Consider the following 15,836-nt stretch of genomic DNA (forward strand, 5'->3'; position numbering starts at 1 on the left):
AAACATGAAAATTATGTTGTGGCAATTGACTGTTTAGGCTTGAGCGATGTCACATGAGGAAGGTCTCATGCTTTATTAGTGCAGGTAGGATCAGTGAATATACCTTGGCGTATAGACTTTGGCCAAGATATATTGCTTGAACTGCGTTATATAAAGGTTAAGTCAGAGCCTGGATGTGCTATCTGACTGGGATGTCTAAAATATGAAATTCTCTGAACAGAGTTCCAAACTTTTGGCAGATGAGACAATCCACTTTTATGTATTTCAACTGTGAATATATCAGTTTGGCTATACATCTGCCTAAAGCATTTCACGTTTTTCCTTTCTAGATGGTTTCATGGCAAGATAACCAGAGAACAGGCCGAACGGCTCCTCTATCCACCAGAAACTGGGCTATTTCTTGTGCGTGAGAGCACAAACTATCCAGGGGACTACACACTGTGTGTGAGCTGTGAAGGGAAAGTGGAGCATTATCGCATTATCTATAAGGCTGGAAAGCTTACCATCGATGAAGAAGCATACTTTGATAATCTAATGCAACTGGTGGAGGTAGGAAGCACTAAACAAAAGTATTTTTTCTATATATATTAATGCGCACAGTATAATATTGCTTTCTTTCATATTGAGTGTTTTTTGTTGTTTTGCACTTGGAATAAAAGACTGTTGCCCAACCTTTTGTCACTAGAACTTTAAGCCCATCTCCAACTTTCCATCTTATAGTTATTAAATGCCTCCACTCTCATTCTAAACATAAATTTGTGTCCTTGTGACCCTCTCCCTGTTAATTACAGCTACTTTTAAATTGAAACATGTTGCCATAATATCTCCCTTTAAACTGAACAGATAGGGTCATTAGGGTCCCATACCAATTCATTATGGCACTTTATGGTGCTGATTTCCACACCCAAACCACTTATTGTGCTTAATGAGGTTAAAAAGTTTGTTTTTGTTTTTTTTTTTACCTTAAAGTGGATGTAAACTTTCACATCAACTCAGTGAAATGAACAGCCTCAGATGTTACACAGAGATGTAACAAATTATTCTACATAAGTTTTACTTGCGTATCTGCTGTCTCCAGCTTTTTACACTGTTTAGAACGTGTACATTGTGTTACAAATTTTGTTTCCTCATTCAGCAGTGGGAGGGGAGTCTAGGCATACACTGTGTGAGAGATGATTGGAGGAAAGGCACACAACCCCACTCCACATAAGTGAAGGAAGGAAGAAACATGCAGAGCTATGCTGTGAATAGACCAGCTCTGTGCTAATCTATCTCTGTTCACCCACCCCGACACAAATCCAGCTGGTTTTATCTCCTGTATCGGAGAACTTGTCAGAAGTTATCATGCAGATAACAGAGGAATGGAGCAGCAGAAAGACACAAGACTAAGAGCTTTGGAGAGAGATAAGTAAACACCACAGATATATGTGCAAAGGTCATATTTCATTAATGGGGTTTACATCCACTTTAAGTCATTTTCTGCATTAAAGCAGAGTTCCACCCAAAAGTGAAAGTTCCTCTTCAAGGACTCCTCACCCCCTGACATGCCACGTTTTGGCTTTTCTTTTTTTTGGGGGGGGGGGGGGCGGGGAGGAAGCGGGTAATACGTTTTGACAGGTACACGCTCCCACTTCCGCTCGGGCCACCTAGGTAGTTCTCCTCTCCCTCTCCCCCTCCCTCCCTGCAATCTGCAAATTCTGGGACACATCACAGGTCCTAGAAGCTTGGCCCGTACTCAAGGGCATGCAGCGCAACTCACGTATGCGCAGTGCGCACCTGGCTAAGAAGCCGCAAGCTGTCACAGCTGGGTGCCCACTAATGATGCGGGGGGAGAGCCAAGGGAGAGAACCGAGGCTTCGGGCGGCCGCATCACTAGATCCTGGGACAGGTGAGTGTGTGTTCATTAAAAGTCAGCAGCTACACTTTTTGTAGCTGCTGACTTTTAATAAATACAGAAACGACTGGAACGACTCTTTGAAAAAACATTTTGTGTGCATCTCCCCTCCCCCTCAAAATATTTAAAGCATTTCTTACCGCAAGACTTCATGTTCCTGATATTAAAAACTGGCCGCACTAAGCGGAAGAGCACACTGGTCAGTTCTCTAGCTATGCTGGGAACTCTTGTGTGCTCTCCTCCAATGATCAGACGTGTCCTGACACACCCTCGTTGCATAGCCATTCACTGGGAAGATCAGTGTCCTGTTGCTTCTCCTCCCCCATCTGTTATGCAGCTGAGAATAGAGGGAATGTGATCACTTATAAAAAAAGGGTATTGATAATGGTTGTATTTTTTTAGATCTATACAAAAATGTTTTGCATTTAATTTCTATTTTAAACTAAATGGGTTGTTTTACAAGGTGATCGTTTACAGTCACTTAACCAGAGCCCAATACAGTAACCAGAGCCCAATCTAGATCTGACAATTGTTAACAGTGGATATCTTCCTTTCATGCCATCTATTGTGTACAATTGTGTTGCTAGCTGTGATTGTTCAGTGATCACATGGTACAGACAGGGCCAATCCCAGCTAATCACAACAAAACACACTGAATGGCATGAAAGGAAGCCATCCATTGTTTACAATTGTCTTTTGATCTGCTGTGATTGGTCACAGCGATCACATGGTACTGGCTGCGGGCCTGTACACTGACCAGTCAATCGATCCCAGGCACATTTCAGGAGGACATCAATGACGTACACCCAGATCTATAATACTGGTTAAAGGCATGGTCCACCTTCTAAAAGAAACAAAGAAACCGTGCTCTTACATCATAAAATACTTATCACCATAGTGAATAAACAGTCGTGAATAGACCAATAAATAAATAAATCTTCATTTAAAGGAAAGAAATCACATAAGAATTGTGAAGTCCATATATAATCCCACACGTGAATAACGTCCTCTGTGAATATAGGAAAGGTTCCTCTCCACCAGCATGCAGATGCGCTATACACTCACCAGACTTAATTGACCCCTATTACAGAAGGCCAAATTGCGCATATGGGAAAATCCAAGATCTCATACATGAGGTCACAGGCTTGAATTCAAACCACTGCGGTCATCCATTGTATATAAAAAGTGTATTCAAAGCTCCAGTGTTGCCCTTTTAGAGAGGAAGAGGAAGAAACACTCTCATGGTTGCAGTATTTTAAATCATTTATTTAAAAAGGTGGTTGTATTGCACTTGCATCAAAGACGACAGGGATCAACATGTATTGTATATGAATCGCTTGTTTAACCACTTCAATACAGGGCAGTTACAACCCCCTTCCTGCCCAATTTTCAGCTTTCATGATTCACACTTTGAATGACAATTGCTCAGTTATGCAACATTATCATCATTTTTTTTCACGCAAATAGAGCTTTCTTTTGGTGGTATTTGATCACAACTGGGTTTTTTTTCCGTTATACAAGAAAAAAAAAAGAGCAAACATTTTGAAAATAAAACACTTTTTTTTTAGTTATATAATTTTGCAAAGAAATTTATTTTTCATCTTTCATTTGGGCCAAAATTTATACTGCTACATATCTCTGGTAAAATTAACCCAAATTAGTGTATATTATTTAGTCTGTGTGAAAGTTATTGAGGCTAGAAGCTATGGTACCAATTACTGAAAATTGATCACACCAGATGTACTGACTGCTCCTTTCTTGAGGCCCTGAAATGTCAGGACAGTACAAATACCCCCAAATTACTCCTTTTTGGAAAGTAGACAGTCCAAGGTATTTAGTAGGAGGCATGGTGAGTTTTTTGAAGTTGTAATTTTTTCCTACAATTCTTGGGAAAATGAAGAAAAAAATGTTTTTTTTTCTTCTTTTTTTGTTTTTTTTTCCCCACAAAGTTGTCAATTTATAAGCTATTTGTAACACATAGCATGTACACAGCAAAACTGAGACCCCAAAATACATTCTGCTACTCTTCCTGAGTATGGTGATGCCACATAGGAGACTTTTACACAACCTGGCCACAAAAAGAGACTTATCATCCAAGTAGCACCTTCAGGCGTTCTAGGAGCATAAATACACATATACGTTTCTAATACAATGGAAACGCCCACCAAATAACCCCATTTTGGAAAGCAAACACTCCCAACGTATATTCTATGAGACATTGAGTCTTTTGAACATGTCATTTTTTTCCACAAGTTTTTGGAAAATGTGGGGGAAAAATGAAAACCAATTTTTTTTTACACAAAGTTGTCAATTCATAGGATATTTCTAACACATAGCATGTACATAGCAAAAATGACACCCCAAAATACATTCTGCTACTCCTCCTGAGTATGGCGATACCACATGTGTGAGACTTTTCCACACAGCTTGCTCACATAAAGAGACTCAACATCCATGTAGCACCTTCAGGCGTTCTAGGAGCATAAATTACAAACATCGTTTTCTGACTACCTATCACACTTTTGAAGGCCTTAGAGCACCAAGAGGATGGAAACTCCCACAAAATGACCCCATTTTGGAAAACAAACACGCCAGCATATATTCTATGAGGCATTAAGAGTCTTCTGAACATGTCATTTTTTTCCACAAGTTTTTGGAATATGTGGGGAAAAAAATTAAAACCTATTTTTTTTTTTTTTTTTACACAAAGTTGTCAATTTATAGGATTTTCCTAACCCATGGCATGTACACAGCAAAAATGACACCCCAAAATACATTCTGCCACTGAGTATGGCAGTACCACATGTGAGGCCTTTTCACAGCCTAGCCACATAGAGGGGCCCAACATCCAAGGAGCAGCATCATGCATTCTAGGGACATAAATCACACACACAAATTCCTGACAACCTATCACATTGTTGAAGGCCCCTAACACATAGCATAATGCATACCAAAATGCATTCTGCTGAGCAAAGGGTAAACAAAAGATTACCTGTGGTTTTAGCAGTACAGTGGTCCAGGCAGCAGGCAGGAATGTAGACAGTCAAAGAATTGTCCAGGCAGCAGGCAGGAATACTGCCCATAGTCAGTACAGGCAGCAGGCAGAGATATGGTCAGTACAGCCCAAGTATTGGTCCAGGCAACAGGCACGTTTCCATAAAAAGTCCTGGGTCAGTGCAGGCAGAGATGATATCAGCACAGCCAAATATTGGTCCAGGCAGCAGGCAGGACCATCAAGCTTAGGGCCTCAGTCAGGAAAGAATGGGGACAGGCTTCTCCCACCCGAATCACTTTGAAGCCTCCGGATTCCAGACCCTGTTCTGGGATTACAAAACCCAGAGAAAACCAAAAACTGGTTTTCTCAACTCAGAACACTATTCTAAAGCCCTTCACAAAAGTGAGACCCCTGTTATTTTGAATCCCACTACTACAGTAGCAGGGCGAAAGATCAGTCTAAGTGGCAGGCAAAAAACATGGTCGTAACAGGCCGAGGTCAGTGCAGGTAAAAGGCAGAAATGGACGGTAGGCTAAGGCATAGTCGATAAACTGTCCACGGTCAGTTCACGTGGAAGGCAGAAACGTGGCGGATAAACAATGCCAGCAGAGGCATAGTCGATATACAGGCCAGGGTCGGTTCACATGGAAGGCAGGGATATGGTTGGTTGAGGCAGCAGGAAAATATTCAGCACAGAAATTGAGAAAGGGGAAATGGCAGTCTGATTGAAATATGGGCTAATAGTTTATAGGGCAGTGTGATAGTCTGAAGCATTCTCTGATGCATAGGCCAGGTTGGGAGGGACATTAGGCACAATAAAAACTGGTGTCTTTTCTAATTCCTCTTTTGTTACACACTTGACACTTTTTTTGGCATCTTCCGGTTTCTGATGGTCGGATATGGTCAGGGAAATGGCGCTCATAAAGTGTGCTGACCCAATCGGAACAAATGCTTTCTGGGGGGATCCTTGCTGGTAAATCAGGACAGTGACAATAGTTTCAATGTACTGGAGGAAGGTGTTTGGTGTTTCTGTAGATTTTTGATAGGTGACGTATGCATTATAAATGGCCAAATGGAAAAAGGAAATTGTGACTTTTTTATGCCAAAAGATGGACTTTCGTGTTGGGAGATAGGGATGCAACATTTGATAGTTAAATCCCCCCCCCCCCCCAATGAACTTATTGTACTTGTGGATACAACCAGGCTTTTTGAACTGGACTGCATCTTTGAAGTTCCACTGAGCTGTCATCGTGGATGGAGGACATGATGTATACGTCTTTCCTATCCCTCCACTTCATGGCCAACACTTCCTCGTTCCTAAGGCTTGCGGATTCCCCGTTTCTTAATTTTATGGTGACTAGAAGCTGCGGGAAGCCCTCCTTTTTTTTCTTGCTGTACTGCAGCCCAAAGTTTTCTTCAGGTACAGGTGGCAGAAAAGGGGCAAACTTGAGTAATAATTATCCACGTAAATGTGATACCCTTTTGCAACAGTGGGAATGCTAGGTCGCAGACAATTTTTCCACTTATTCCCATGTACGTTGTGCACTCGGGGCTGGAGCTGGGAATCTCTGCCTTCATACACGCGAAAGGCGTACAACTACCCAGTGGTGCTTTCACAGAGCTTGTTGCATTTTAATCCTTACCTGGCCCTCTTGCTGGGAGTGTACTGCTTAAATCCCAGCCGGCCTTTGAAATGGACCAGAAATTCCTCCACAGAGATGTTCTGATCAGGGACATAACTTTGGGAAACTTCTTAGAAAAAAAATCAATTAGGGTGCAAATTTTTTAGAGTTTGTCAAAATTGGGATGATCTTGGGGAGGGCACTGCGAGTTATCACTGAAATGCAGGAAGCGCATTATCATGTCCTAGTGGGACCTGGACATGACCGATGAATAAATTGGCATGTGGTGGATGGGTTTGGTGGATCAATAAGAATGCAACTAATTTTTATTGTAAGGCCCAAAAACAATCTAAGCTATTCTAATTTCCATTCGAAAGGATGGGCATAACATGAGTTACAGTTTAAAACAGTCATAGGTAGTGTCCTGCAGAGGTAATCCTTTCAGAGGGTAGGACCGTGGGTAGCTAGAAATTCAATCCGGAACCAATGCATCAGAGGGATGCGCGGGACTTGTGCGCTGCCAGATCCCCACCGCACACACCCCGCGCATCCCTCTGATGCATTGGTTCCGGATGGAATTTCTAGCTACCCACGGCCCTACCCTCTGAAAAGATTATGCAGGACACTACCTATGCCTGTTTTAAACTGTGACATGTGAGTGGAATATTTTCTTTTCATATTACTATTAAAGTGTCCGTACTTATTTCACCATGTGGAGCTTCCTTTTGCTTTCTTTTTGACACATCCCATGTTTTGTCTGGTGTGGTGAGACCACTACTGAGAGTGTGCACTTCTGGATAAATCCTTGGAAATATTGAAGGTTCTGGAGCCAATCCCTTTAGGAGTATTGTATGTTGAGGATATCAATTTTGGAGCTGGTGTGGTTCCCTGTTATGGGGATCTACACATTCCGGTAAGCTGCCACACTATATGGTGATTGGTGGAGGTCTTTTGAACCAGCACATGGTGGATGGAAGTTCCTTTGAGGGGTCTACTTATGAGGACTTTTTATATGGACTTTTTAATAATATTTGTTTTTTAATCAATGTTCATTCTGTCTAAGATCCTTGGATTTTATTAGCTTTTATGTTGGGACTACTGAGCGCTGCACACCTTGTTTCCGTTTTATTCGAGTTTGGGTTTAACAACTTTATGTGCCTGGCTGCTATTGTATACCTAACCAACCCTACTTTTCAAGCGCTGCAATTTTTATATTTCTAGGTACTAGGTGATAGCTGGTGACAGATCCTCTTTATTTGGTGAGGCAATCAGCGCACAGTAGAATTCACTGTAAATGGTTACTCAATGTTTCTAGATCTCCTCCTCACACTGGATCAGTGTGTGTCTCCAACACCACCCAAAGCAGTTTCTTCAGTCTATGTTTGACGTCCTCATGAGGTTACGGGGTTGGGTGGTGTTTGAGATGCATCATTTCCGGTCAGCTGGAACGCAGGTGAAGCGCAAACCGGCATTTCCTATACAATACATGCTGATCCCTGTCTTCTTTGATGTAAGTGCAATACAACCTTTTTTAAATTTATTTGAAATGCTGTACCATGAGTGTTTCTTCCTCTCCCTCTCTTTATGGCAACACTGGAGCTTTGAATAGGCTATTTATATAAATATTGAATGGATGTCGGCAGCAGTTTGAATTCATGCCTGTGACCTTATGTATGACATCTTGGATTTTCCCATATGCGCAATTTGACTTCCTGTAATAAGGATCAATTAAGTCTGGTGAGGTGAGTGTATAGTGCATCTGAATGCTGGTGAAGAGGAACCTTTCCTATACTCACTGAGGATGTTATTCACGTGTTGGATTATATATGGACTACAATTTTTATGTATTTTCTATCATTTAAATGAAGATGTATTTGTTTGTCCATTCACGATTGTTTATTCACTATAGTGATATGTATTTTATGATGTAAGGGTGTGGTTTCTTTTGTTTCTTTTCACATTATAGGGGGTGTTTACACTTTTCAACACGCAGCTTCTTATTGTAGTTTGATTTGAGCGGGTTTAGAACCTATTGGGTTCCTATATTTGCTTTAATGGTCCATCTTTTGCTAGAATGTAATAAAGCTTGAAACAAGGTGTTAGACTAGGTTCACGCTTGTGCAGGTCGAGAATGCTTCCCCCATTGTGCATGCTCCTGACCCAGAGGCAAAATCTGCTGCTCATTAGCATACATGCGAGGGTGCCATTCATTCTTAGTTGCACCCCCATACATCGGCAAATTCAGTGCATTTTCCCGTAGCTGCTGTATCCACAATGTTCACATGGAAATGTGCCACACATGTGAACCTATCCTTAAACATTATGCTTTAAACTGTGCATGTAGCTGTGTACCAGAAGTTGGGCTTCAGATTCCTGGTTTTGGGGGAAACTGGAGTCAGGTAATTTTGACAAACATTTTGTCAGCTTTTTTTTTTTTTTTAAACAAAGCATTCAATACATGATTGAAAAATTCAACAAATGCAGAGGATTAAAAAGTTTATTTGCTGTCTGTGCCCACAGTTAGGAAATTTTCTTAACTAGGTTTTTAATTTTGGTCCTACAGAACAGGAGGCCAGGGTTAATTTTGATGTCAAATTTTGATTTAGTTTTTGTCAGTCTTTTGAATAAAATGCCATTTTAGTTTTAGTTGTATTTCAGTCAACTAAAATCTGTTACATTTTAGTCAACTAAAATCGAATGGTTTTAGTTCAATTGTAATGATGGTCGGAAGCTTTCCATTAGCTGCTGGTAACTGTCGGGAGTGCGCAGGGCATGCCCTTTCGGCACAGCTCGGTTTAAATTCTGGTACTCATGTATGCGTCTTCTCGGTGTTAGGTGTTAAGGCTTCACCTGCCGAGAGGCCGCATATATGCGTGCTGCCAATGCAGAGAGGTTAAAGCTTTATTTTAGTCGACTAGAATCGAATGGGTTTAGTTTAAGTGTAATGCATTATTTAAGCATCTCTCTAGAATTCCCAAACTCATATACTCCTGGAGTAAAAATCGAATAGCATGTAGTGGGAATGGGGAAGTAAATGGGAGTGAGGGAGTGCACAGGGCAGAGAACTGATCTGTGTTGCTGTGAGGTTAAATGCTCGCCATGTGGTTTGCGAAGTATTGTTTCAGAACTCCCAGGAAACAGGCAGACAGAGAGGGAGCCTGCGTCTTTCAGCTAATACAGCTTGTCAGGGCGCTGGGGCTTTAACAGACAGGCAGGGCTCAAAGGAAAGCAGAAATTCAGGACAGGTGGGTTAGAGTTCCTCCCTCACATTTTTGTTTCCTTTTCATTCGTTTATGAAAAATGGAATTGGTTTTCGTCAGTGGACTTAAATATGAAGTTTAGGCAAAAACAAACTCACACTAATCCTTCTCTATGCCACATTCTAAGACTAATCTACAGTGGAGAAAATAATTATTTGATCCCCTGCAGATTTTGTGAATTCGTTTGCCCACTTATAAAGAAATGAAGGGTCTATAATTATCATAGGTGTATTTTAAATGATAGACAGAATATCAAACACAAATCTAGAAACAACACATGATACGAATGTTATAAATTGAGTTGCAGCTCAGTGAGTAAAATAAGTATTTTATTCCCAAGCAAAACATGATTTAGTACTTGGTGGAGAAACCTTTGTTAACAAGAGGTAAGATGTTTTTTGTAGTGGGTGACCAGGTTTGCACACATCTCAGGAAAGATTTTGGTCCACTCTTCTTTACAGATCTTTTATAAATCCTTAAGATTTAGACCGGCTAGGTCATTCCATGACTTTAATGTGCTGCTTCTTGAGCCACTCCTTTGCTTCCTTGGCCGTATGTTTTGGGTCATTGTCATGCTGGAAGACCTATCTATGACCCATCTTTAGTGTTCTGGCTGAGGGAAGAAGGTTCTCATCCAAGATTTTACAATACATGGCCCTGTCCATTTGCCCCTCAATGCAGCAAAGTCAGTGTGTAGCTTTAGCAAAGAAGCAGCCCCAAAGCATAATGTTTCCACCTCTGTGCTTGACTGTAGAGAGGGTGTTCTTAGGGTCATAGTCATTATTTTACTTCCTCCAAACACGGCAAGTCGAGTTGATGCCAAAGAGCTTGATTTTGGTCTCTTCTGACCACAGCACTTTATCCCAATCCTTCCCTGAATCATTAAGATGTTCATTGACAAACTTCAAATGGACCTGTACACATGTGCCTTCTTGAGAAGAGGGACCTTGTGGGTGCTGCAGGATTTCAATTAATGGCGGCGTTTTGTGTTACCAATAATTTATTTGGTGACTGCGGTCCCAACTTCCTTGAAATCCTTCACAAGCTCCTCCCGTGTAGTTCTGGGCTGATCCCTCACCTTTCTCATGAACATCCCTACCCCATGAGGTGAAATCTTGCTTGGAGCTCCAGACCGCGGGCAATTTTATGGTTATTTTGTATTTCTTTCCATTTGCGAATAATCACTCCAACAGTTGTCTCCTCACCAAGCTTCTTGCTTATTGTCTTGTAGCCCATTCCAGCCTTATGCAGGTCTACAATCTTGTCCCTGACATCCCATGATGGTAAGGTTTGAATGGAAGAAAGAGATTCTGTAGACTGGTGTCCTTTATACACATAACGAGTTGTCATTAGGAGCACCTTGAAATTGACAGGACTAATCTGTGTACCACATGAGCTCATGCTGTAGCCAGTCTGTAGGGGCCAGACTTATTGTTGGTTGGTAGGGGATCAAATACTGGTTTTCTCTATCGCTCATTGACAGACGTAGTCTTCTTGATTCTCAAGAGCTGGGTTATGTTGTCTCCGCAGGAGTAGGACTAGGCAGAAAGACAAAACGTTCTGGCTCCACCTTAGGGGCAGTCCCTGAGGGTATATCCTCCCTCTCTCTGCTACAGGGAATCAGTTTTTTTCTGTCTAGTCAGGAGTAAGGACCTAAGCTCCTTGCTGGGATCTTTTGGTCCTGGCAAGACTTTTTTTCTTTAAGAAAAAGACATTTTTTTAGGTAGTTTTCTCCAGTGTTTTTTCCTGTGAGATCTTCAAGCAAAAAATGCCGGACTGGGCGACACTTGTGGTCACCCCAGCCGGCCTACAAGCGCGCGCAGACCATGGCATTGCGCTTGGTCGGCCGCGACATATTCAAGTAAGTATGCGGGGCCGGGCGACGGGCTGGATGTTGAGATCCAGTGGTCACCCCGGTTTCTGCCTACGAGCGCGTGCAGACCAGAGCTCCGCGCTGGGTCGGCCGCGACGGAGTCCCAGTGAAGGGACTGACTTTGCGAGTTAAAAGTCTCGCTTGGACGCCAGGTACCAGAGAGTCGAGGCGTCCGGAGTGGTCCACAAACCCCCACCCCGGTGGAGAGGGTATTGTGAAGAGAGGGTGCCTGTCGGTTCGGTATGGTGAGTAAACGTTCCCTTTTTTCCTCGTTATGAGGCAGTATGTATTATGGGCCCCTCCATATATGGTCAGTATATATCTGATACTTACAAGTCCCCCTTGTAATACAGCATGTGTTTGTGGGAAATGGACTTGGTTTAAGAGCTAACACTCTACCCAGCAGACTGTAACATTTCAGCAGACATAGGAGGTATAATCCTACCTTATGTGTAGTGTATCTTCTGTAGATCCATATATCGCCTCTTAGCAGAGATGCAGGTGGATGTGCTGGGAAAACGATTTTGGCGGTCCGCCGCCATTTTGCCGTAGACCGAATGCATGTATGTCCTCAGGTCACGCCGGCCGCCATGTTTTTGGAGTCTTATGTCTCTTCTATGGGGGCGGCCATGTTTTGTGAGCCCAGCTACCTCGTGGAGAGCTGGGAACGCCGGAAGGCGTACACAGGGGGCGGAGCCACGCCTTCTACCCGGGAAAAAGCAAACAGCTCCTTCCAGTCTGTGTAAGACAGACGCTGACTGCAGTTGGTTGGAAACTGCACTGCATCGGTTGGTGAGCCTTGGGGGTCCCTCTCTCTCTCTGTGGGATCGAGAAGCAGGTACTCTGAGGGGCGCTATTGCGCTAGGGGGAGACACACAAAAAAAAAAAAAAAAAAAAAAAGTTTTTTTTTTTGTTTTGCTGGCAAAGGTGTCCTGTATTAACATGGACCCTGCCACTCATGTATCTCCTCCGGATCCCCTCGAGGGGTCTGCGGGATCCTCCAGCACCCCATTGACAATTGAATCATTGTCAGCTATTATGGAAACTTTTGTGTCCCGGGTGGAAGTGGCTTGTCAGGGACAGGGCGCAAGAAAGCGACCCCCGCCTAACCCCTTATTATCTGAAACCTCGGATTCAGACTCTGAGCCTATTTCTGCAGTTGCAGGTACTTCATCTGGGATTGGTGTCTCGGGTACTGTCTCTTCAGACAGTGAGGAGGATGTTTCGGCATCCGCCATAGCCCGAGAGGAAGCGTTGGTAAACGCACTCATTGTATCTGTTCAAGAGACCTTAAGGTTACAGGGTATTCCATCAGAAATAGCTGAAACTGAAATCCCTTTTGGGACTAAAAAACGCATCAAAGTGGCGAAGGTTTTTCCATTGCCCAAATGTTTTGGCAATCCAATCGAAGAAGAATGGCGTCTGCCAAAACGCACTTTTACTATTTCTAAACGCATTGACAGGCGTTATCCGTTTGAGGAAACCCTTATTAAGAAATGGACAGAACCACCTGTGGTGGATTCACCAATTGCTAGATTGAATAAAGCCACGGTTATTCCTCTAGAAGACGCTCCGTCTTTTAAAGATCCAGTGGATCGCAAGATAGAAGCTATGTCTCGCACCATGTTTTCCTTGATTGGATCAGCTTTCAGACCTATAATAGCTATTGGTCTGGTTTCGCAGGCTGTAACTGAATGGACCAAGTGGTTACGCCGGGACTTAGAAGAGGTCCCTCAGGCGGTATCAGATTTGTTGGAACAAATGATACAGGGGTTACAGTTTGTGTGTGATGCGGCGTTAGACGCCACTCCATTATTGGCGCGAGCATCAGTCTCAGCAGTGGTTCTCAGGCGTACACTGTGGCTAAAAGGTTGGTTAGCCGACCAAGGTTCCAAAAAAGCATTGGCTAATATCCCCTTTTCAGGAGAGCGTCTATTTGGAGCCAACTTAGATGAGATCATTAAAGATCTCACGGGTGGAAAGAGCACCTTTTTACCGCAAAATTTTAAAGGTAGAGGAACTCGTCAAAGACGAGGGCCTTCTTTTTCTGCTCACAAGAGGTTTTTTCGTCCCGCGGGTGAAAAAACGAAGTCCTCCAAAGCTCCTGCAGGAGGCGTCAGGGGTCGTTGGTCGGGCAAGCAAAAGCCCGCCCCCTCCAGACCTGAAGATAAACCATCCAAAGCCTGAAGGTGCGCCCCCACCCATAACTGGGGTGGGGGGACGTCTTCGCCGGTTCCCGGATCCATGGCTTTCCAGAATCCCGGACAAATGGGTTTGCGAAGTCATAAGGTCAGGGTACAAGATCGAGTTTCGATCTCTCCCACCGGCGCGATTCTTCCCTTCCAATATCCGACTATCCGCAGATCGTTTAGAAGATCTGCGGAGAGCAGTCACAGATTTACTACAACAAGGAGTGGTAGTCCACGTTCCTTGGACTGAACGGTTTCAAGGGTTTTATTCAAACCTGTTTACAATACCCAGGAAAGAGGGCAAAGTGCGTCCAATTCTGGACTTAAGAGCACTCAATTCTTTCGTCAACATAAAAAGATTCAGAATGGAGTCCATTCTCACGGTAGCAGCCTTCCTGCATCCAGGGGATGTCCTAGCGTCCATAGACATCAAGGACGCCTATCTTCACATTCCCATTTTCGCAGGACATCAGCGGTTTCTACGCTTTTCCGTAGAGGAGAACCACTATCAGTTTGTGGCGTTACCTTTCGGTCTCGCCACGGCTCCGCGGGTCTTCACAAAGGTGTTGGCCCCAATGTTGGCACTTCTGCGCCAAAGAGGTATATCGATCCTTGGTTACCTAGACGATCTTCTGCTTCATGCAGAGTCTCCTCAGACCTTGCTACAAAACATAGAAATTACTATGATTTCTTTACAGGAATTCGGGTGGCTGGTGAACCAGCAAAAGTCATTTCTGGTTCCCACCCAGAGGCTCGAATATCTGGGTCTAATTCTAGACACAGTCAGGACAAGAGTTTTTCTTCCGGTAGGGAAACTCCGAAAGATTCAATCAGCAGTCCACCAACAGCTGGTCTTCCCTTCGGACTTGCATGAGGGGTCTGGGGTTGATGGTGGCTTCCTTCGAAGCAGTCCCATTTGCCCAGTCCCATACCCGAATTCTTCAGCAAGAGATTCCTCTCAGATGGAATCGGAATCCGGAATCCCTGGACAATCAGATCCGATTGAGCAAACAGACCAGAGAGTCTCTGGTCTGGTGGCTTCGGTCTCCGATGCTCAGCCAGGGAAAGTCATTTCTGCCAATATATTGGACGATAGTGACCACGGATGCCAGTCTATCCGGATGGGGAGGAATTCTCGGTCAGTTATCTGTCCAGGGACTTTGGTCCCCGGAAGAATCCAGGTTACCGATAAATGTATTGGAACTGAGAGCGATCAGACTTTGTCTGATTCACTGGACCGAGCAGCTCCAGGGCAGCCTGGTTCGGATCCAGTCGGACAATGCCACGGCCGTGGCTTATGTCAATCACCAGGGGGGCACCAAGAGTGTCCGAGCGGCCAAAGAAGTGGCTTGCATTCTTTGCTGGGCGGAACGATTTGTTCCAGCAATCTCTGCGGTGTTCATTCCGGGGGTGGAGAATTGGCAGGCAGATTATCTCAGCCGTCAGACCCTGGTTCAGGGGGAATGGTCCCTCCATCCAGACGTTTTCCACCAGTTGTGCCTACGGTGGGGCACCCCGGATGTGGATCTGTCGGCATCACGATTCAACAGGAAAGTTCAGAGATTCGTGGCTCGCTCCCGCGATCCTCTAGCAGAAACCGCAGACGCACTGATCGCCCCGTGGGGGCAATACCAGCTAATATATGCCTTCCCTCCTCTCGCGTTACTGCCAAGACTTCTTCGCAGGATAGAGGAGGAAGGAATCCCAGTAATCCTGGTAGCTCCGGACTGGCCTCGTCGAGCTTGGTACGCCGACATGGTCAGACTGGTGGCGGACGTCCCGTGGAGACTTCCTCTCAGGGAGGATCTACTGTCTCAGGGACCGATCTTCCATCCTGCTTTACGATCGCTGGCTTTAACGGCCTGGCTATTGAGACCCAGGTGCTGAAGGACAAAGGTTTGTCAGCTTCAGTTATTCCTACTCTAGTTGAAGCAAGGAAAGCGACTTCCAGAAAGATTTATCATCGCACATGGAAGTCCTACATTGCATGGTGTGAACCTTTG

General features: G+C 44.0%; 1 protein-coding gene across 1 annotated transcript in view; it reads left to right on the forward strand.

Annotated features, from left to right (window-relative positions):
- Positions 1-15,836, forward strand: part of CSK (C-terminal Src kinase) — a 236,984-nt gene that overhangs the window by 176,073 nt on the left and 45,075 nt on the right. The window contains exon 5 of the mRNA XM_082254174.1: positions 330-549. Coding sequence (XP_082110300.1) covers positions 330-549 — 220 coding nt within the window. The remainder of the gene's footprint in view (positions 1-329; positions 550-15,836) is intronic.

The sequence above is a fragment of the Pelophylax lessonae genome, assembly GCF_965119305.1.
Source record: "Pelophylax lessonae genome assembly, chromosome: 4".
Classification (NCBI taxonomy): domain Eukaryota; kingdom Metazoa; phylum Chordata; class Amphibia; order Anura; family Ranidae; genus Pelophylax; species Pelophylax lessonae.